The 23,691-nt window shown below is 41.6% G+C and overlaps 1 protein-coding gene and 1 long non-coding RNA gene across 3 annotated transcripts in view; one reads left to right on the top strand and one right to left on the bottom strand.

The window, feature by feature from the left end:
- fstl5 (follistatin-like 5) overlaps positions 1-2,606 on the top strand; it is a 157,340-nt gene extending 154,734 nt beyond the window's left edge. Inside the window, exon 16 of one of the 2 annotated variants that reach the window (XM_086222213.1) lies at positions 198-2,606. In XM_086222213.1, the coding sequence (XP_086078339.1) occupies positions 198-900 (703 nt within the window). In that variant the 3' untranslated portion in view covers positions 901-2,606. The remainder of the gene's footprint in view (positions 1-197) is intronic. The other variant, XM_086222214.1, reaches the window with a different exon arrangement.
- Positions 1-23,691, bottom strand: part of LOC147251472 (uncharacterized) — a 117,426-nt gene that overhangs the window by 33,846 nt on the left and 59,889 nt on the right. The window contains exon 2 of the long non-coding RNA XR_015118955.1: positions 8,869-9,117. This is a non-coding gene — a long non-coding RNA (uncharacterized LOC147251472). The remainder of the gene's footprint in view (positions 1-8,868; positions 9,118-23,691) is intronic.

Genomic DNA, 23,691 nt, shown 5'->3' with positions numbered 1-23,691 from the left:
GATTTCAGTCCAACTTTTTTCAACACATAATTCCATGGTTATGCATTTCTTATCTGAATACAACATTGTGATATGCCGGCTGTGCTCCTTTAATTTGAGACCACAGTTCCATGATTGTTTTTTTTTTTAAGTCACAAATTGTGGTGTACACCTCTAAACATGTTATCGATTGAATCTTTCTCTGTTTTTCTCTTCAGATTTGGCCTCATCTTTCATCGAAATGAGCCTGTCCTCCACAAGATCGACTTGGAGACGATGTCATATGTGAAAAACATCAGCTTGCGAGAATACAACTGCATCCCCAAGTCTGTGGCCTACACCCACCTGGGCGGCTACTACTTTGTCAACTGCAGACCTGACTCCACCGGTGCCACTCAGCCTCAAATCATCTTGGACAGTGTGACGGACAGTGCGATTGGTCAGAACCGTGATGTCACCGGCGCTCCCTACGTGTCTCCAGACGGTCGTTACTTGGTCACCGTGGATGATGGCGATGGCCTGTTGAGAATCCAGACGATATCTGAGCGGGGTGAGATCCACGAGCCCTTCGATATCCACACCAACCTTCACCTCTCTGATCTGGCCTTCCAGCAGTCCTTCACTGAGGTCCACCAGTACAACCTGTTCGGCAGCTCCGGCCGTCAAACTGACGTTCTGTTTGTGGAGCTGAGCACCGGTAAAGTCAAGATGATCAAGAGCTTGAAAGAGGCCATCAAGTCATTTGAGTGGCCGTGGAGCAGTAGGAACAGGGTAATGGTGGGCAGCGGGCTGTTCGGACAGTACCTCATGACCCCCTCCAGAGAATCCCTCTTCATTCTCGACGGACGGCTCAGCAAGCTCAACTGTGAGATCACGGATGTTGTCAAAGGCAACGTGTTGGTGTGGGTTGGGGAGTCTTAGGTCAGAACATCAAGACCCGATGAGTTTTCTTTTCTTCAAAAGGTACTGTTGCACTGAATTCTGTTGCAGATTTTTTAATTTTGCCGGAGCGCGATAGGGAAAAACTCCAATTGGAAAACGATATTGATCATTTGTTGATTGGGTGAGAGAGACTGGCATCTAAAACAGTGTGAGTGAGGGAACAATTAATAGAATTCCACTATCTTGTCTCAGAGTCAACACCAAGTTGCTTGAGGTTTCAGGAAAATTTGTATGAATCCGCAAAAATTCTAAAAATTTTGCATTTATTGTTCGGTTCTATTAGGTGTGCGGGAATGCTGTTGATAATCTCCAAATCCGACGAATACTGACAAGAATTGAGGGGGGGGGGGAATCAATATATGCTGTATATAACCGGATTAACTCTTGTAATTTAACCATCCTGAACTTTTTTCCTGTGCCTTCAAGGAAAATTCCCCTCCATCAGAGGAATTAGCGTAATTATTCCCAGCATGACTGCAGACTACACCTCTTTCTTTGACCCCTCCATTCTTAGTGAGCTCGGCTCCTCACAAATCCACTGCTCTTTTCTATCTGTTCGTTCAAAGCAGTCGACTCAATCTAATTAAAACGAGCCCTTGCTGTGATCTCATCCTGTTTGAAGTGCAGACTGAGTGATTCATTATAGTTGCGTGTTCTGTAACCTTTGATCCGAAATTATAACCAGCGTCGGGAGGTTTTTGAATGTTTGTTGAGTTTTTTTTCCTATTTTGTCCAAAGCGGAAAAATGGAAGTCAGCGGCAATGTTAGTTAAATTGGACCAGCTTCATACATTACACATAATGAAATTTTATTTTCTCGAACGAGTCAATAGGGCGCTTACTTGCAGAAAAAAAAAACAAAAAAAAAAAACCCTATAACTTAAATATCCCTGGACCAAAAAAAAAAGAAAAAAAAGGAAAGAACGAAATTAAATTAGAATACAATAGAATGAGCTGCATGAAAACATGCATCGTCTGCTCTGTTTGACAGTTTCTTTCATGTGGATGTTTTGACGTGATCTTATGATGAGCTAGCGGAGCGGGTAGTCGTGGCGTGTTGCGTAGAGGATCTTTGAGGACGAGCTTCGAATACAAGAAGAAACTCTTTCGAAGCGTTCCTGAAGTAGATACATAGCTGGTAAGTCAATGAAAACGTTTCCTTGCTGGACACCTTTCTATGCATTTTCACCCTAGCACTCTATGACTCTGTGGATCACAATGGGCAACTGTATTTCCAATTTAGTATGGACTTTTGATGTGTACATATTATATAAAGTCATCCCGTCTTTCCTGTCAGATCTTACCCATATACCCATTGGTTTTATTTTAATCGTTCTTTTACCCCCTCTCTTTCACATATTGCTTTGAAATCTTTCTATTTGTGTTCTGGACATATAGTGGCGGATTGTTAGTCGCTTAGATTCCCATTATTGTACAGATTTATGCAGGGGTTTTCTTTTTCCGTTCATTTTCCAACCGAATAATTTGCATACTAACTTGCTAAAAAAAAATTTTAAAAAAGAAAGAAAAAAAGCTGCCATTATGTACATCCGAGCACATTGTGATCACCGCTTTCACGTCCATATAGCCATGTCTTGTATGTTCCTCCATGTGATTGTTATTTATATAGAGAAAAACACGCTTGTCATTTTACCCAAGAATAAAACATATACAAATAAAAAAACAGGTGTAGTGGGTTTTTTCTCTCCCCCCCCCCCCCCCATTACGAAAGCCTTTTGCATGAGCTCCTACATAGACAAGCATTGACAATTTTCCTTTGAGGACTACAGCAGCCTGTTGCCAATTATTACGCTACAAGAACGAGGTCAAGACGGTTGTCCCTTTGGGTATGTTTATCTTTCAGCAAGGCATCCATGTATAATTATGATAAACTACGGAATAAAATAGGAGAAAGAGACATGGGCATAAGAGGAAAACCTCATGCAAGGGGCAGGTGATGTATCAAAAAGTCACCATAATCCAGTGATATAATTATGATAATCTTGACTTTTTGGAAAATATGACTTAACATGGATATGATTCATCTTATGACTGCCGCAAGGCTAAATAGAAAATGCATGATATTTGGATCTTTTAAAACTATTTAATTAATCTATGAGCTGCAAGGACATTTGGGGATATAGCAGGGTTACTAAGGCAAAAAAAAAAAAAAAAAAAAAAAAAAAACAGGAGGAAAAACAACCCAACCAAAGCGAATTCAAGCTCCATTCCCCCGCCAGTTGTAAATGCAGGAAGAAAGAAAAGCTTAAGAATGATCAGTACATAGAAACTCCATCACTGCTAAAATACGACCAAAACTACAGATATAAAAAGGAACTTCAATCCATCCATACTGTACATTTTCTTCCGCTTATTGCTGTTAAGGGTCGTGGGGGGGGTGGAGCCTATCCCAGCGGCTTTCGGGTGAGAGGCGGGGTTCACCCTGGACAGGTCACCAGTCTATGGCAGGGCCAATACATGGAGACAGACAACCACTCACACTCACAGTCCCACCTACAGTCAATTTAGAGTATCAATCAGTCTAGTTCCCATTTGCACGTCTTTGGACTGTGGGAGGAAGCTGGAGTACCAGAGAGAACCCACGCAGGAACAGGGAGAACATGGAGACTCACACAGAAAGATCCCGTGCACGAGCCAGGACTTGAACCTTCTTGCTGTGAGGCGACAGCGCTGACCACTGCACCACAGTGCTGCCATAAACAGAACTCTTCAAGAATAATTAAATACTGCATTTTGTGCCTCTGATGTGTGTGTGTGTGTGTGTGTGCACGCGCGCTCTCATGTGTGTAAGAGAAAAAAATCCCCAAGGTATTCTTGAAATATCGTGTTCGTGAGAGGAAACCGTGACCTTTGACCACCAAAATCGCTTCATTCCTTTCTTGAGCGTCAGTGGATGTTCGTGGCAAATAAAAAAAAAAAAAACACCCCACCAGGCCTGACAGAGACGCTGCGTGAACAGGAGCAAACAAACGGAAACATCTGTTTGTTTGCAAATCTCAACTACGGAAGCTTTAAATTACCAGGGATGGAAGCGCTTGTCTGAAAGCTGGTGAAAAACCTCAATACATGATGAAGCGTGTGAGTGGAGAGTTGAGTGCTTTTCCTCTGTTCATCATCCTCTGACCATCAATGAATCCTAACTAGTGTTCCAGTTTTTCACACATTTGAAAATAATAAAAAGGAGAGTGTACATGGTGTGATATTGATTGTACCCACAGAAAAAGCAGGAATAAACCCACCACAGACCCACTGAACTGTGATATTAATAGAAATTTGGTAAGTAACTTACATTTATTATAACAGACATCGTCAGATGGATCCGCTCCTCCCAAACAAACCCAAAACAAGTTCAAGTGATTGTGATTCCATTTCTTTAGGACTTAGCTGTTCGTGGTAAGCAATTTTTATATTTATACTTTCATGTGAATATCGACGGAGTGGGCTTTTCAGTCCTGGATGACAGCATTCATGTCAATGAAAGACAGATTCAGTACATAATCGATGACATGTGGACCTTAGAACATGTTGGTTTATCATCACAAGTACAGTAATACTTCCAGGCAGCGTATTTTCCCCCCGTTAGCCATATTCATCTTTAAAATGTATATGGCTCCGGGTTCGGTTAGGTGTTTTGGATAAAAGGCTCCTCGAAATTACATTAGGCTGCTCACTTATCTTTGAAATCCGTGTGGAGAGGTACTTCCATCTGAACAACCTCTACATCAGATAAGCCTTATGCCCCGATAATGAAAACCTACCACATTAATCATGTCTATGACAACAGCTTTTCACTTTCTCAGCTTGTTTCCTGTATTTACTGTATGATTAATATGACGTGTATGCGGAATATCTTTAAGACCTGAGCCTGTACTGCTGATAACATCTATAATAACTGCATTACCTCAACGTCGTGTACAATAGAGGACAGTGTCTTTGACTGACAGATTCTCTGACAGCACACACTCATTCATAGTACAAGGACATCGAGTTCAGTCTGAGGAGGAAGTGAAACACTTTTTCTGCAGTGTGTGCAATATGGAGGATTGTGGATAATTTTTACTTGTTCGCATTTGTATAATATAGCAATAGTGTGTTCGTTAGGGGTGGGTTGTTTTTCCATCTGGACTCCTCGCACAGCTAAAAACTGCTTGATCTACAAATAAAATGTGGATTTATGTCTCAAAATGGTTGAGTTTCTGTGTTCACTGCATGTGTATTGTGAAGATGGTTTTAGTGAGAAGAAGCTACAAGCTGCTACCTACAGGAGTTGCAGTCAAACCATTTACTACTAGTATTTAAGGTGCATGGTAGTTTAAGTAATACAGTGTGGAAGCACAGCATGCACACAAAATGCAAAAGGAGCGACAGACCAGTCTGCTTATTTGCAAAAAAGAAAAAAAAAAAGAGTATTGTGTCTTTGGATTGGTTAAAAAGTTAAAATGATTTATTGTAACTTGCTTTTGGGGAGTCCTCTGATGCTGCAGGGGATTTGAGGACACTGGTGCATAAAATTCTGTTGATTGCGGACTGGCACTATTCTCTATTTGAAAGAGAAGAGACTTCAGGACAAGATCAGGAGAGAGTAAAGGATGATGAGGTGAAATTGAGCTTTCAGTCAAAACCGGTGTCGTCGTCACTGGGTTGCACATTGGTGAGGTAAACAAAGAGATCAGTCCAGACAGTGAAGCCAAAACCCTGTCAAAAAAAACACAAAACTAAAAAGAGAAAAAAACAAAGAAGTTTACTCTGATTGGGCCGAGGCACAACAATATTTGCACATGTTAATCTCAACCGATTGTCCATAAACTCAAGCACAGTGCGAGAACAGTCATTTGAGATGTGGGGTGGAAAGACTCGTCATTCTCCATCACACAGGTCACTGTAGCAACCGTCCTCACAGCAAACCCACCATGGTTTTGGGTTCGCACAAAGCAACAACAGTAATTTGTTGCAGAATCACCCATTTGAGTTTTATTCAATTACGCACACTTAAAAACCCTTGTGAGACAAGAACAGTTCTGTTCTTGTTCCCTCAAAAGTCCAATACTGGTCTTCTGGAGGCCAGAAGTGCACCTTTGATTGACAGAAGGTACACAAAGGTAATCATGCAGGACCTAATCAGGACCTTTGCTACTCATCTTCCTGTCTTCCTTTCAAAACAAAGTGAAAGGAGGGAAAAAATGAAGATAAGAAAATATCTTTTTATGGATTTCTGGATCTAATTATGTGAGGAAACTTTTTTTTTCTTTCGACTTTTTGGAAAAACTCACATCCCAGGAAAGTGCAGCTATCCCTTCTATATTACAAGTAGGTAAATATATTTAAATGGCTTTATGAAAAAAGGTAAGACTGAATAAAGCAATGCAGTTTAAGGTCTTGACAGAATTCCCCAATTAATTTTTACAATAATCCAGTGGATTGTTTTGTTAATGTCTCTAAAGCATAAAATTGACAGAACAGCAGTTTAAATTGCATTTTTATCCAACTGTAAAAATACGTACACAGTCAAAATATCGTTTTTGTTACTAATGACATGTGCAAGAAGCCTCTGTACAAAAGTGTGCAGTCCATTCTCGTGGTCTCCATGCCACCCCACGCACCTGATAAACACTCCCTAATGAATTCCTCCCCCACCACTGCCAATTTATATTCATCACTGACTCACACAGGCTTGTAGTTTATATATTAATATTCTTCCTTACTGAATCCTCTTTAATAAAACAGTCATGTGAATAGAAAAGAGGTCCTGGCAGTTCCTTAATTATCTATTGTCAGTCCTTTATCTTCTCCCGGTCACATGGGCGGGCTTCGGGCTCCTCCCCACCGCACGCTTGTGTCTCCTCGCCTCCATCAGGAGAATTTAGCACCAGCGTCTGCCTTTCTACTTCTCCATTCACAAGGCGGGCAGCATAATCATGCCGCTGGCTCCTTAATCATGTTGCTGGGCCTGCCAACAGTACAACCTCTCTGCTCCATCCATACCGAGCCACCTGATGACTGATTGAGGCCACTGGTGGTGCTGCACCTCATGCCAGTTGCAGAATCTCATCCCGCATTATCCTGTCTGCTCTCTCTCTCTCTCTCCCTCTCCTTCTTCCTCTCTCCATCTCTCTCTCTCTCTTCTCCAGAATAATTAGTGTACTTCTGTGTGGTGGTAGATGGAAGCAAATTGATTTTCTCTCAGGGAAAGAAACCTTCCAAAACTGCTAAATGGATTTGTCACATTAGTTCAGTAAGCAAAATGTTAATATGGAAGGGGTTTAATTACACTACAAACATAAACTTTGTATAAATTACAATACGTCGAGACACCATTCTTATGCAGGGTGATTTTACCATTACTAAATAATCTGTTGATAATTTTGTTTCCAAAGAAGCAATTTACTGTTTATCTGTTAAAAAAAGAGAGAGAGAGAGAGAGAGGAAGGAAAATGTTGAGAGCCAAAGATGACTTCAAATCACTTGTTTTACAATGGAGTGGTGGTGTTACTGAAACTTAACAGGGGGACCCTCCAGCCTTGCTGGCTGCTCAGCGAGGCTGTATCCAGGCAAAGAATTGACAGGAGCTCAATGCTAACAGAATTTCATCATGCTGCTATTTCACTAACAATATCAGCCAGTTAAAACGCTGACATACTTGTAGCTGATGAGAATGTAATAGCTTCACATGGATGACATTTTACCAGGAAGTTAGCCTCACCTTGAGTTCTCTCAGCCAAAACAAGACTGTCGCCCAAAAAGCTCTGTGGTGAACAAAAGTTACACACATTTTGTTTCACGAGACAATCTTAATGAATGAAGACCTTTAAGAATTTCCTTTCTGATCAGGCTTAAAGTCAGGGCTGCTGAGGCTAGCCCTTAGATATGATTCTATATGCTTAGACTGCTGGGGGATCTCCCATGATGCACTGGGCTACTCTCCCCTCCTCTCCTCCTCCTGTACTCATATGTGTTAGGAACCCGTCTTCTTCTCCGGAGCCTTGGTGCTTCCCAACTTCCAAGATCCCCGACTGCTACTGCTGCTGCTGGAGGAGGCTACAGACCTGAAGAGGCTCAAGCTTCCACCCGTAGCTCCACCTGCTCACATTCCCGTCTGTCCATCATTCTCTCCTCCTTTCTCTCCCTCTTCATCTCTGTCCCTCTCTTTCCTTCTGCATATCTGTCTTCCTCCATTATCTGTTTTTGTCTCTGCCCCGCTCTCCTGCTCTCTTTCCCCACAACCGGTCAAAGCAGACGTCCGTCCCCACTGATCCTGGGTCTACTCGACGTTCCTGCCTGTTAAAAGGAAGGTTTTGGTCGCCGCTGTTGCAGGATGTGCTTGCTGATGGAGAATGGTTGGGTGTAGATTCATTGAAGGAGTGAGATGCTGGACCTGCTCTACTTGGAAAGAGTCATGAGAGAACTTCTGTTGTGATTTGGCGCGAGATTTGTATTTCACAAGTTTCACAGGAGGCAGCAATCATACAGGAGTCTGTTCCTGTTTGGAATTCAAGGATAATGTTGATGATGACGGTATGAAAGAGAACAGCGGTTACGTGCACAGCTCACTCACCCCACCCCACCCCACCCCACCCCCCTTAATGTTTGGACTGTGTGTGTCCAAGAGAGAGGATGTCAAGAACATCAGTTTTACATTGTTCCTTAAAAGCCTATTTATCATAATAATCATGCTGATACATTTTAGCAATACCATGTTCTGCTTTTACTGATTCTGATTTAGGTTTGAAACTAACGGGTATATACTGAAACATGCTCCCACTGTGCTGCATCTCATGAATGAGGGCTCATAGACAATAGCAGTACATTTGCAAGTGTGTCAACTATCTTGTTACCATTTTAGAGGTGAGAGTTTCACATGGAAGGGTTTGGCCATATGGCGCCACCCAGGAAGTGTAGTTTAAGATGCTGAGAGCAGACATTTCTTCACCTTTGGTTGTCCTATTGTCCTCCTGAGGTGGCTGTTATGACACTGAAGCCGAAGGAAGCCGTGGACTCTCAGCGGTGACTGGGAAGCAGACCTGTCCTGTCATCCAGCCGACTGATCCCCTTCTGATAGCGCCCAGGTCGACCATGACAGGAGCCGCCACCTCCGTTTAACATGCACCTTGTCTGTCCTTTTGCTGTTCAGTGTGCCGCGAAAAAGCATCAGAGGAAAGGGAGACTCCTGAAGGTCGACCTGAGATGAAATAATAAAGAGGAAAAAAAGACCCCAAAGTTAAACCCATAGGTGTTCGGAGCATTTTTCCAGTTTCCTTGTGATAATTTCCTTCAGGCCTGACAGACGTGTCCGTCTTCTTCCAAAATCAGAAACAGACTCTTATACTTCAAATATAATAAACCTTAACCTAGGTTGATGCCCCTCCAGTATGGTCATAGAGATTTTGCTAACTAAAAGTTGGTATTTTAAACAACATCTCTCTGTTTGTTACCAGAATTTGTGTCCTTAAAACAGAATTGGCAGGTGATTGGATTAACCATCTATTACAAGCTAACTTCAACCAATCAGATCAATGAGGTGCCGAAGACGAAGGCAGCTGCTAGAGGGGTGTCAAAAGAAACAATCTTCTTCATCGAGAGAGAGAAAAGCCCTCAGTTCTGTTCTTTGCTCTTCTTTCAGGGATGAAATACTCTCTTCTGACACAACTGATGCTACAAGAGCATCTCTGCGAACCTCCTCTGGAGCCACCATTGTTGTTTTGACCCAACAGTCTTGGTGTCACCACATCTAAAACCAACCCACATCTCCTCAAAGGACGCCGACAGGTCCAAACGACTCTTGTTCAGAATCAAATGTTAAACTTAACATATACATGTGATGCTTTACTGCATGTATGTGGTGTGTTTTTATGCAGGGATCGGTGGTAAGTCTTGGGAGTGGTTATAAAAGTCTGGTTTCTTGTGTTAGTCAGTTGGATTGAACTGATTTGGGGGTGGGGGGGGGGGCTATAGCGCCGACACATCATAAAACACACGTTATATTTCTTTGACAGTGATTTATACAGGATATAATCACAAGAGTCACATCAGAAATAGGAATTTCTTAGGGTTGGAAGATTTATTTCAGAATGTCTACATTTTATCTTCTTGTATCAATATTTAAATGAGCCTGTATTGTTTATGATACACTCAAACTGTCAAATACCAAAAGTTGGCAGGGTGGTCAAATGTGCTACTTACTGCTAATACTCAATTCAGCTCATTCATTGCTCGTTGTACAAACAAATTAATCCCATTTGCCTCCAAAATGTTGTGGGAAAAAAAAAAAAAACCAGCACAAGTATGCTTGTCAAGAATCTGAAAACAGACACTCAGGAAATGTCTTGGCACAGGTACGCAACAATTTGAAATGATTTCAAGCCTTGCTGCCATGTCTTCTACCAGGGGTTTGTATTCATGCAAAGAATCACAGTCTCAGTGAAACCCTGAAACGGCAAAGCTCACTGCTAAGAAGCACAAATGGGGAGTAATTTGATGTTTTGAGCTCCTTTTACTTTATCAGTTTAGTACAATTTTTGGTGTCTCCGTACAATACTTCTCTGTTTAGATTTACACATCATAAAGGGGCAATGGAAGGTAAAATTTAAACGGTAATTTTCCTTTGTCCAATATCAGCCCTGAATCTTCTGAAAGAGCATTTTGCCTCAGCTCAACTAAATACAGGGCTTTACAAGCCTTGAGCCTTTACAAAGATGTTTTGAAAAGTCTTCAAAATTACGTTGTGCAGCACTGTGCATGTGCTTTGTGGCCAAATGTGTCGATATCTCACAACTACAGACTCGTGACCAGAGCGGTTTTACAGCAGAGACAGTGATATCCAGCAACGCCGTTTGTGGAAATGTTAACTGTCTACGTAGTACAACTGAACGCGATTGATGTTAGATTTGCCCATGTTCAAAGTTGAAGCAGGTAAAATGCTTTGGGGGATACTGCTGCGAAGATGTGGGTGAGAACCAGCAGTGGAGCCCTATGAAACTTAATGTTGAGTTTTACATTTTTGTTGTTTTTGTTTTGTTTGTTTTTTTCACAGTAACAGCATATTTAGTGATCGCAGTACTGTGTATGCCCCGACTTCTCCATAGTTCCTTTTTTAATTGACATGACTAACTGAAATTTGATTCAGTTTTTACAAATATGTTTAAATAAATGATGAAGCAGCTGACTTTTTTCCAGAAATGTGTCAGTTAATAACACTACATTGCCCAAAAATAAGCAATCAAAATATAACAGTACTGTACTACTACTACTACTACTACATAAATATATATGGAAAGTAATGCAATTAATGACTTAGCTACAAAAATGAAGAAAACCTAGCAATGATGAGTCCAAATATTTCTTCATTGGAGGCTTCTAATTTCTGAAATGTCCGGTTCCGGAGGATGCAGCTCCCTGGTGCTCTCCAGCTCCTCATTAAAACCCGTCTGTCCACCATGATGGCAGTCAGACTCCATTCAGGCAGGCTTGGGGAGGGTCACCCAGGACATGTGGCCAAGCTTTAAAAATCAAAATTATCCTCAGAAATTTCAGTCATGCACTTGTGGTCTAGGATGACTCGATGGCCCCACCGGACAAGATAAAAGATACTTTCTGAGTCCTCCGAGTCCTCAAACCTATTCTGCGAAGCCGAAAGGGTGACCATTAAAATCGGTTACGAATTTTAAATTGGATAAGTCTAATTCTATAATGTCCCTTGACATTTTCTTTGAGTTCCCACACATCCCCTCCCACTTCTCTACACAAAGGCCTGAGTCTCTTTCTGAGGCTGACTCAGATAAAGAATGCATGAAGACCCTGAGCACAAAATCTCGGATATTAAGCTTCTAATTATAGTACATTAAATTGTTAATATATGTGCTCTTCCATAAACTATTATAATATATATGAACTATTTAATATAATATTGGTTTGTGGCTTTTAAAAACCAAGCAATTCAATGTACATAAGCTGTAATATAATTGAAAATAAAATCTTTCTGTGGCTGAGTTCTCACGACACTGCAACCAATAAATACAAGTCATTATGTGCTGATGTGGAAAGACGTTGAACACCTTGGCTGAATTCCCTTTTTCTGTATGCCTCCACGTGTTATATGTGTAATTAAAATGTGCCAAAACAGCCATAGCCAAAATAATTTTTTTCTCATATTTGTCTTTTTCTGTCTTCAACAGCTTAATAGTTTTGTGTCATGGACATCGATGCCAGATACTAGAATTCCCTCCAAGAATTGCCGAGATATAACCTTCCCCGGAATAGTACAGACATGAGGTCAAAGCAACCTTGACCTTTGACCACCACAATCCTCTTGTTCCTCCTTGAGTCCGAGTGGACGTTTGTGCCTCAACGTGCTCCTGAGATATCGCATGAACCAGGAATTGGACGCACAGTCATACAGCCACAGGGATGGACGGATGGATCGCCATCAGCCCAGCTCATTCCTCGGCTGTGCTGCACAGAGGCAAAAAGTACTACTGTGTACTGAGCAAATCAGTTGAGGTACAAAATACAATCTAGCAACTTAACAAAAGCTACTACCTATGACCCGTAGTCAGGCAGCGTTTTTCATTTTTCCATTTCGAGCTGCACTCTCGCCCGCTGTCCTCCAATCAAAATCCCCTCGAATGAAAATAATATTCTAAATATTTGTATCTACTACAAGCTCTAAAAATATGCTATTTGTGTTTTCTGAGTACCTCCAGAGGAGTGTGGACGAGCATTTTGATGCTAGGTTTTATGCTCGACGCCGCAGGTGTTGCTTCCTGCTCTCCCACTGTGGCTCCATCGAGTGTCTGGATGCGAGTTGGGAGATCAGTATTTCACTGCTTTTTGCTATAATAAGATGTGAATTCCAGCACTGTGTGAGCAGTCAGTGTTAAAAACCCTGAAATGTGCTCAGCATTTCACAAATAATGGAAGGTCCCCATCTTTAGATTTCTCTCTCCAGTGGAGCAGCAGGCCAGCATTACTCCCAGGCCCTGGCAGACCAGACCGCCGGCCAACCAGTTGTCATTAGAGGAATTTACTTCTCGCTGCCTGCTGCTGCCTAGTGGAGGACCAGATGTGATGCCTGTCCTGGGTTGCCAAACACAGCAAGACACATCCTGCACCAGGGGAAAGCATTCTGGAGAGCAGCTCTATCAGTGAAGGAGGAAACCTCACAGAGGTCTCTCCAGCTTGGCAGCTCTTAGCTAAAGAGCCAGCTGTTAAGGGAAAAGATGGAGTGCACGCAAAGGAAGCAGCCCCGTGTTTACAGTCCGAGAGGAACTCCTTCAGTATGTAAAGCTTTCAAGAGAAGAGTGAAGGTGCGTGACTCAATAATGACATCCGCCAGAACCTGGTTTTATAACCGTCTCTGACTGTAGATTAGCGCCAGAGTTGACCTGGCTTTGATAACTGTCAGAATTTGTTTGTTTGTTTGTTTGTTTGCTTTTCGATTGGAATGAATGAAGTCAAAAAGGGTGAAAATAGTCAAGTTTAGCAATTCTTAATGTTCCGTTTAAAAAAACAAACAAACGAACGGTGTAGTGAGTCGCTTCAGAGGTTTGAGGGGTCTAGCCTCGTGTGGTGTCAGGGGGATCCTGGGAACTTTACTGATAAACAATTTTTAAACTCTGATACTTTTTATGCCCTTTGGCACCAGACACTCAGAAGTACTTTCCAGTTTACTTTTCAGTTTAAAGCTTTACTTCAGCCAAAAAGTGTTATATTTCTGTCAAGACTCAGAGCAAGAGGTCTTGAACCCCACCACCACCACCACCACCGCCACCACACACACACACACACACACACGAGTGCCATCTTTGTTGAAGTGTCAAATCGTTTATTTTACCCAGTATATTTGTTGTGATTCTTATTTGGTGTTGGGGGAAACACGTCAGATGTAGAACAGATTGTCTGCCTAAACATTTTTATTCTGTTTTTTTTAACCTGTCCTGTTCAGCAGCTGGGGCAAGTAGCATCCATGTTCCTGGTGCCTTGTTGTACTGAGGCAGTTTTACTCTGCATAGGAGGAATCTGATAAACTCCTCCTATTGCCATTTATGCTTAATTTTATAAGAATGGTTTTGGTTCATTGATGAAGCTACCGGACTGAGGCTCAGGAGTGGATAGAAAGAGAGAACAGGGACAGGACAGGGAAGACGGGGGGGGGGGGACAAAAACAACAACAACAATAGCAGAAAGAAACCAAACAAACAAACAAAAAAACAAACAAAAAGTAACAACAACAGAGAGAAAATAAAAAGAAAAAAACATTGGTTGCAGAATTTCCAGTGCAGGCTTACCATTTGGTTTAATATAATTTTAAAATAAATGTCTGAGTGTGTGATTATGGGTCAGTTGTGCGCCGTATGCGTGTATGTGTGTATACGCATGTGTGTGCTACGGTTTGTCCTGGATACTGTGCGTAGCTGGCTGTAGCTGATGTGGGGGGCCAGGACATCACACCCCCAGTCCACGATAGCAGGCTAAACATTTTAACCCTGTGGTGGCCTGCTGAACTGTCCAGGGTGTTGCCCTCTTCTCTGAGAGAAGCTCCACCCCTCCTTAACCTTTCGACAATTGATAAATGGAGTTCAGACTGATCAGTGCAATCAAGTGTTCGTATATTTTCCAACTCCATTGTGTTTCCAATCTCCACTCATCTATCTACTACCTATCTCTATTTATATATATATATAGACATACACAAACACACAACATACATATAAATACACACACACACACACACACACACACACACACACACACACAATAAAAAGGTGTTATACAGTTGAAAGGGCCCTGTAGTTAAACTGCACTGTGATCTTGCTGTGTGCTGAGAGGAGTGTCAGGGGCCTGACTGTCAAAGCTCTGAGGGTCCTACATCTGTGATGAAATAGTCCAACGCTGCCAAGGGCTGAACTAAAAGTGTCGTGACCCAGAGAGTCTCCTTGTAGCCTGACGTTGATTACAGAGCCATCGGATGGCGGAGCTGTTAAAGCTGGGTACCACTTGTATTAGCAAGCTTGTCAAAGCTGTTTCTAGCAGGATATTCAGGGAGGAGGGGGAAGCAGGTCCATCCCTGGGTGCTGGAAGTGTCAGCCCACCCCCCAATCAAGTCCCAGCAGATCAAAACATCTCTCTCTCCCTGACTTCATCTGCTACTGTCAAACATTTTACCAGAAGAGAATAGTGTGTGAGTGAGAGACAGAGACAGAGAGAGAGAGAGAGAGAGAGAGAGAGAGCGAGCAATAAGTATCAGTATCCATCCGACGGCAGCGACTGACAACATATTGCGAGGGTATACTTCAGCTGTCTCCATCTTCACTCAGTAAGTGAGGTAATCTGCTTCTGAAGCATCAGATTTAGAGTATTTCTCTTTAACTTTCAGCAAGTAGCAGTTACAGATTTAGTTGAAAGTTTGCACTGTTATAAAGCGCAACACTTTCCTCAACAAGGTCAACACAGGCATCCATCTCTTGGCAGCCACATATTTTTGTGTCTGCCATAAAACGTGAATAGATGTTGTTCTCAGAGTTTATTTTGTCAGTTTATTTCTCAAATTATTTCATTCTCTCTGTCCAGGGTTTGCACTGCATCTCGCTTTGCAATATCATGTTTGATTGCCAATATTTGTCATAATCATGCTTCATCTTCATTTTTCAAATTATGGTCAAATTGAGAGTAAAATACTGCAGACCCTTCAGGCTGAGGCTAGCTTGTACATTATCTTAGGAACCAGCTGCTCATCTTTTCCAGTGAGTTCATAAACCATATAAGCCTGTATTTGGGGAGCATCCCAATTAAAGCTAATGTGCTAGTTGCTGGTAGCTGTCACAGTGGCTCTGGTGGTGTTTGTAGTGACATCACATTTCACTGTTGTGCAATCGACCTGCACAGGAGGACGAATGAACCCAAGAAGATGACATCTTTGTTCAGGTGTTCACCTCTGGCAGATGGAGTCCATCCTGAACTTAGAAGGGGTCAAAGGTCACTGTAGACCTTTGTAAAATATCATCCCGTTTTTCTCCCTCCTGTTTTTTTTTTATATCAAATATTTCTTTCAAAAATACAACCAAAATGACAGAAATGAATACACACCTTAAGTCATTTTCACAAGGGGTCACTGCTCACATTCAAAAGCAAACGATTGATATGTGTGTGCTAATTTCTCAAATAAATGCGTAGCTATGAAGGAAAGCTGGAGGAGGAATGATAAGAATTAATTAGTCAACGCAAAAAAAAAAAACTGTTCAAGAAAAGAAACACGGGAGTGGCGAGCAAACGTGAGCGTTGTGCTAATGTTCTTCACTTAATTCACCTAAACAAAAGGCAAATATGAAGTCTGCAGTTAAAACAGGGAGAAAACACTTTAAATCCCCGATAGAGTTTAATGTGAGGTCGACGTCTTTGCCACTTATACCTGCTACCTTTCAGCTGCATATGTATTTACTTATTTATTTCAGCCTGACAGGAGCATAAAACAAAACAAAAAAAAGATGATTTTATGTACATGTCTACAGCCCTGTCGATGTCTAACCTTACAGATATAGAATGCAGGGACTTTTTTTTTCCTATCTTTTGAGTCCATATTCAGGTTTTAGACATGTTTCGATTCATTACATGTGGATTGTCATTCAAGATTTTCTGAACCCTCATTAAACTGAAGGGGTGAGCAGTCTCACCTGTTTTGAGCTGAAACTTTGTGTCATCCATAGACACAGGAGGGTATTACATAAGTCGCACACCCAGCTGAGCTGGAGGAGGAAAAACACAGGAGGGAAACTAAAAAAAAACTCAGGCACCCATCCTCAGACTGGATATGAGACCAGAGCCGAAACGAAAACAAGATCGATTCATTGCACTGGTTCACACTTGTGATGCTACTGGGCTACTGGGTGGGCATCGGACTGCACAGGTGTGGTCACATGTTCGTCGGTCACAGGCAACGGTGCGTGTGTGTGTGTGTGTGTGTGTGTGTATGTGTTGTAGTCTTTATTGTTTTGCAAGAAACCAAGCTGCTTTTTGGCTCCTGCAACAAATCTAATTTAGTTCAGAAGGAATTTTTGGTGATATTTCTCAGAGCGGTTCAAAATCAGGTTCAGGACCAGGCACCAAGTCCGTAAGTGACAAAACTGTAAAGTGGAAACAGAGTCACAACCCTTTTTCTAATAAAATAGTGGTTTGGGAGTGTTTGGCATTCAAATGTTGTTTTAAACTTTGAACCACAGAGCTGAAACATCTGACAAAGCTGTCAGGTGCTTTACTGGTGCTTGAAACTGTTACAAGCTTTTAATTTTATTTTTCCACACACCGTCTGCTCAAAGTAATGGTTCTTACACTGGAAAGAGAAGAGGGCTACTTTATTTGGTGCTCAATATAATTTTTTTGTTGTTGTTATGGCTATAGAAAAAAAAAAAACGAACAAAACATATGGCACAAATATAAACAGTTATTCCCTCCAGGAGAACGCTGGGAGCAGATGAGTTGGAGGCAATTCAAATGCAATGGAGCAAGCAAGCTTATATTCCCCAAAATAATATAGAGCCAGGCAATATACTGCAGTATTTCTCAACAGATTGCTTACCTGCGATCCACCACACTACCCTCACATGGGAGTTTTTCTTGGGATATTGAACAGAGAAGAACCTTTCAGAAGGCTGCACGTTCATCATTATAAGCCCCGACAGCATGTGGCTGCTATTGTTTTCACCTTGTGAGTCTGTGTGTGTGTTTGTGTGTGTGTGTGTGTGTGCGTGTGTGTGACAACACACAATGTAGCTGAACTACAACAAAGGCAGTTTTGAGGACTTTGGCAGGTTTGTCACTGCAGTAGTACAATAACCACGCAAGATGCAGTCCCAAAACTTTGCAGGTCTGTAGTTTAAAAAAAAAATTTTGTCTGTGCTTTTTGAAAATCGGATTTTAAGAGGCGGCCTCTGAGCAGGATTTGAGACCTCACAAATGTTTTTGAAGGCAATCCTGGTCCAATATTCAGCAGACACCAGTGCGATGTGGAAACCTGAAGTTCACAAAGGCTGAGAAGTGACAAGACTTTCAAGTATTTTAGAGACAGCAGTTACATTTGAGAAACTAACAATATTGCATATACTTGTATTTCTGAATTCTTAATGTGACTCTAAAGAGGATATTTTTTTCCCTAAAAAAAAAAACGCCACACATCATAGTCCACGTGTTTTTGTGCCTTGTGTGTGGAGGGGCTCTTAAACAGCAGCAAAAGTACATAACAGTCATTTACACACTCTCAGAAGCATCATCCGGTATAATCCAAGTCTTCTAATCCAGTCATAAACTCAGTACTTCACAAACACTCCAATTAGAGCTTTAACTACCCAACTGAAACGGTGTCGGTTCTATACCCTCAAGGACCTGCGACGTGACCATTCTTTTTTGAACTAGGGAATTTATTTGAAATCCCGCCTCCCAGTTTGTACATTGGTGATGGACGCCATCCGCCATGAAAGCCCAAACTCAGAAGAAGCAGTTACCCAGATGTTACTCCAACCAGGAGTAACAGCATAGCAAAGTCCCAGCTGAGTTCAAGTTTTCAGTCGTAGATTTCCTGAGAATAGAGCACATGATTGGATAAAGATTTGGATTTCACTGTACGACGCGTTCGAGCATTGGTATCGTTTTGCTGCGGTTACTCTTCGGTCTCCATTAGCTTCCAGCAACAAGTAAGCGGTGAGCAGTTTCTGAACTCTGCTTCCTCTCACACTGCAATTCACAAAACTTTTAAATTATGTAGTTCAAATAAAAATGAAGGTCAAATTCAAAGATGGGTGTTAAAAGACCCATAAGCACTGATAATGTGACAATGACTTCGACGTACTCATGGGTCGGAACGTCAACAGAAAACATTTGCTGTGATGGGTAGCCATTATTTGCATGCACACTAGGGTTTCTGTATTATTTATTTGACCTTGATTACTATGGAAATATGAAACATAATTTTTGGTGCAGCAGTTGTGCCGAGCATGCAGAGTAATTCCCCCCAAACAGCTCTAAGCAAAATCCAGACGTACAGTATTTCTGACAATATTCTTGAAAACACAATTGTTCCAGTCAGACTGAACCAGTCACGAGAACACATCGTTTAATTTTGTTCCTCATCATCCTCGATATTCCTGCACTGTACCCAACAAAGTGCAGTCGCTGCAAGAACAGAGCAGACAGGAAAAACTGAAAAGCGCTTCTGGTATCACAATGGGGCTCTTTACTTTGTTGCCTCTGAATCACTCTCTAGCTTCCATGGGGAGCTGCCAAGACTTGTTGCTCTGTTTGTCCCACTCATTTGCATTTTTCCTACTGCAGAACTGCTTTTAATTATCACATCGAAAGCCCATTTACACAGATAATGAGAGAGGGACCAAATGCATGCAAACCAACGGGGTGGTTTGCAGTTAAACAAACACTATGTACAAGAAAAGCATGTCCCACACTGAACCCATTGGTTTTCTATCCATATGTTCCCCTTCAAGAGAAACTCAGCATGTCATCCTTTCATTCAGAGGTAGAAGCTCTAATTGGTCACAGTAGGGCAGAGATGTGGATTAATGAGGGTATAAAGAAAGAGTTTTGTCGACAATAAACTCACATTTCAAGCTACACGACGTAACATTTAATTGTAAGAAATAAAAACCCCGTACAGCAAAGTCACAGATAATAATGTGGTTGTCATATTTCTGCCATGGATAGCTGAATATTATGCAGTCTATAAACTGGGGTGGAAAAAAAGTTGTCTTGGCATTTTTTTCTGTCTTTTTAAGCATTTATCTTGACTTTTTTCACTTGATTGAACGAGCGTGAAGTCTGAACCTTTAGTTGAAATGGCCCGTGACACTGTACTGCGCGCTGAGGCGTGGGATTCTGCTGCTACGTCGGCTCTTCCTATTTCCATTTTCATTCACTGTGTCAGGGAATTTGCATTCAAATAATGCATATCTTTGCCAGTCACATACAACAGACATGCTTTGTATGACTACATTTGTACGACACCTGAGCATCTGGACTGATAATGCAGCGGAAAACGAGAGCAAAAGGCAACAGCACATGGAACGTAGTGCCAAACAATGCTGTTATGCTAAATCATGGACATGGAAATCATAAATATCCATACAAAAGCAGTTTGACAGCGCAGAGTTACATCCACAAGAGGGATTCTATACATAAGTTTGTGGTTTTATTAATCATTTACCATCAATTCTATTAAATTAGTTGTATTTATATATCTCAGATAGATTAATCAATGACAGCTATTTTAGCAACTAGGCAATCAATCTAATTTTCATTAAAACAACAAGAAAACAAAACTCTAATGGACTGTTCCATTAAGCTTCATTCCATTTTGACTAGTGTACGTCTAAGTAGGGCCCAAGGTTAAAACTGGTAATTGCAAAACTGCATGTTATGTCAGCATTTGCAACATGATCCCATCCATCCATCCATCCATTTTCTATACCGCTTATCCGTTAACGGTCCTGGGTGGGGGGCTGGAGCCTATCCCAGCTGACAGTGGGTGAGAGGCGAGGTTCACCCTGGACGGGTCACCAGTCCAACGCAGGGCGACCAGGAGCAATTAGGGGTTCAGTTCTTGCTCAAGGATACTTGGACATGGTCATTGGGGGAAGTGGAGATTGAAACAGCGACCCTTCAGGTGCTAGACGGCCACTCTGTCTCAGACCCACACCGCCCACAACATGATCCCAATAAATAAAATGAAGGATGCAATCTTTAAGTCAGTATTGCTACTCACATTAAATCGGTTTATATTATAACCTCCATTTAAATTAAAAAAGCAAGGTCAGAATATTAATTGCTTCGTGTAAGAGACCCATTTTGTCGACCCACTTATAATTGAGGGTGCAGGTTTGTTGTTTTGTTTTGTTTTTTTCTTTTTTAATGGAGAACCCAGACCAGATTCTCTCAGAATTGACAGGGATCCAACAATTTGTGTGTGAGTCAAACGAAAAACACTCTTTCAAAACAAAATGCGACTAAGTATCTGTGGTTTGTACCGAGCTGAACAGTAGGCTGCATATCTTGTTTTGGTTTTTTTTAAAACCACAAAAAGAGACATTATGGTTATCGCCTTTGTTCATTTATTTTTTTGCAAGATGTGCCAGTCATACGGAAGGATGCTGAATCTCACACTGGGCTGTCGAAAAAAATTCCTCACTGCTCATGCACCATAAACACAAAGATGTTTTGTCTTCCAAAAACATTTCACGCTATGAAAAAAATTAACATAAGACCATGAAAGAACAGGGTCAGCGCACAATCTCTCTGTCAATTTTCCATTGCTTCTCAGCACTTAACCATGCCTGAGAAGGAGAAATTATTTGAAACAATCTCAAGTGTTGTTTCCCTTTTTGTTTAGCCTTTTGAAAACACCTGAAATTTTTCTGCTGTCTGTTGCAATTCACTCACTTCACTCAACTCACATTGAAAGGAAATCTTTAACTCAGTGGGACATTAATAGCTCCAAAATGCACAGACTGGCCAGTAAGAATGCCAGAGACATGATAAGGACAAGGAGAACTTTGCATGATTTAAGAATATAAAATGAGCTGCAAAGCTTTTGCAACCATGACAGATCTGTTGGCCACCAGCTGCTGGGTCTTGTTCAATGTTCTGCCAGGGAAAAAAGATTGGTAGTCATAAAACGTTATCACCATAAAAAACATGACGTAAAAAAAAATGGTTGCAGCTCATTTAATGAATTACAAAAATATTACAATGCGTTTACAGAGAGGTATTTGTGGAATTAATTGAATGTGGGGGTTCATGAATTAAAGAGGAGCCTTGGAAATTGTAATCCTCAATTCACAACTCAGGCATGAAATCCATTTTCATCTTTTCTCCAAGTCTCTAAATTCTGAGCGCGGCGCCTGATCGTGTCTCCGTGCATTACTGCAACAGGATCTGACTGCAGATAAAATGGAGTGGAGATGAAGCCAAAAGACGGCAGAGGACGGTGGACCTCTTTCATTAACAGATAACTGAACTAATTCAGCCCGAAACACACGCGAATGCTGGCCCGTATTCAGAAGCAGAGACACTAAAGGTTGAACACACGCTCCACGTAGCAAATCTACATAAGAAACAGAATGGAAGTTCAGTCACTGACTTTTCCCTGAAATTGACGAACCTCGTTTTCTTACTGAGGTCTTGCAAGGCTGAAATTATTTTGATGAGACACGAATCCTTGCTTCACTTGACCGGGAGGGTCTCAGATGTGTCATTTCCTTCAACATCGTTAAGATTTACTATGTATTTAAACCTATTTTAACTCACAGCTTCTAACAGCTCTAGTTTTAAAAACTGTAATATATTTTAAATACCTGTGAGTCTACTTCCAAAAACACATTCATGTGTAAATGGAAAAAAAGATTTTTTTTTTCCTCCTCATTCCCCCCCCCCCCCCCCCCCCCCCAATTGCACATCATCAAATCAACCCCATAAAGCTGTCCTGGTCAGTGCTCGGTCCCCCTCTGTCCCTCTGGGGGGGCACCACATGCTTTCCACGTCACATGTTAAGACTTCAGCTTCATCTTTTCAATCAAGGGCCAGGAGTTTCACAAGGCCATCTGGATTAGAGACTCAAGTCAATTGTGTCTGGCCCAATCAAGCTGGAGGAAACAGGGATCCAAACCAGCAGCCCCCGTGTTGGTAGGCAACACAGCCAGACTATTACACCCCCTGGAAAACCATAAAACAAAGTATGAACAAAGATTCTTTTATTCGTCTCAATTAGATTTCAAATGTCTCAAGTTTGATTAACAAGATGTAAGTAGATGCTTGTAATAAGGGTGCAATTAATATTCTTGACAGACTGCAAGACCAAAAAGTTACCCTGTAATATGACACAAGTTCAACATTAAACATTTTATCATGAAAATAAAAAATAAGAATTCATGCGTGTGTGTGTGTGTGTGTGTGTGCGTGCGCGTGCACTATCTCAACTCAGACACATTAGTGGTTCTCCCACAGTAACCCAACCTGGTATGTGTGATGGTTTGATTATTCTCCCTGTTTCGAACACCAAATTAGCTGTGCTAAATCAGACCTTCCTGGAATCTCAGCGGGAGATTGCATATCACGCACAGCTGTCTACCTCTCACACACACACTCAAGTGAGTGCTCTATTACAGATGGTGATTAATTTAGTCACTGGTGTGCTGTTTGGCAATCTCGCTAAGAAGGAACAGTCGAGTGCAACCTTTTTGTCCCAGGTGATGAGAGGCGACGCAACAGTTGGCCTGATTGAAACTGAGCGGACTGAAGGTCAGCTCACTGTAAACACAAACGTCCCCCCGCTAACTTGCTAGCTAGCAAGAAAACAAACAACAGAGATGTCGACAAGTCCAACAGGACATTTGCTTTCCACTGAACCACATCTCACAACATAGAACTGGGTCATTTTTCTTGGAAAAGGACTTTGTGAAAGAAGACTAACTTGTCTATGTTCTGGCAAAAAAAAAAAAAAAAAATTCATGAGAGGAGTGAACACGGTGAGAAATGAGAAGATGAGTTAAAAAGACATTTTTTGAGGAGAGTTTCAACCTTCTCCCACTCAATCCTTCAAGCCTCATCTTGCGCTGTTTCAAAAGCAAACAAATTTCTCCCTTTGCTCCCGCCAAGATCTGCTCCGAAATCTCCAAATCCAATGGACAAATAGCACCAAAAAACACTTTCATTTACAACTCAAGGGATTGATTGTCATTGGCGTGTTGCTTGACTTACAACAGAA

The sequence above is a fragment of the Aulostomus chinensis genome, chromosome 13, assembly GCF_037954235.1.
Source record: "Aulostomus chinensis isolate RoL2024-O1b breed Wild chromosome 13, RoL_Achi_v1.0, whole genome shotgun sequence".
NCBI lineage: Eukaryota > Metazoa > Chordata > Actinopteri > Syngnathiformes > Aulostomidae > Aulostomus > Aulostomus chinensis.
Note: the sequence above shows the minus strand (reverse complement) of the source record. Positions and strands in the feature narration are given on the sequence as shown.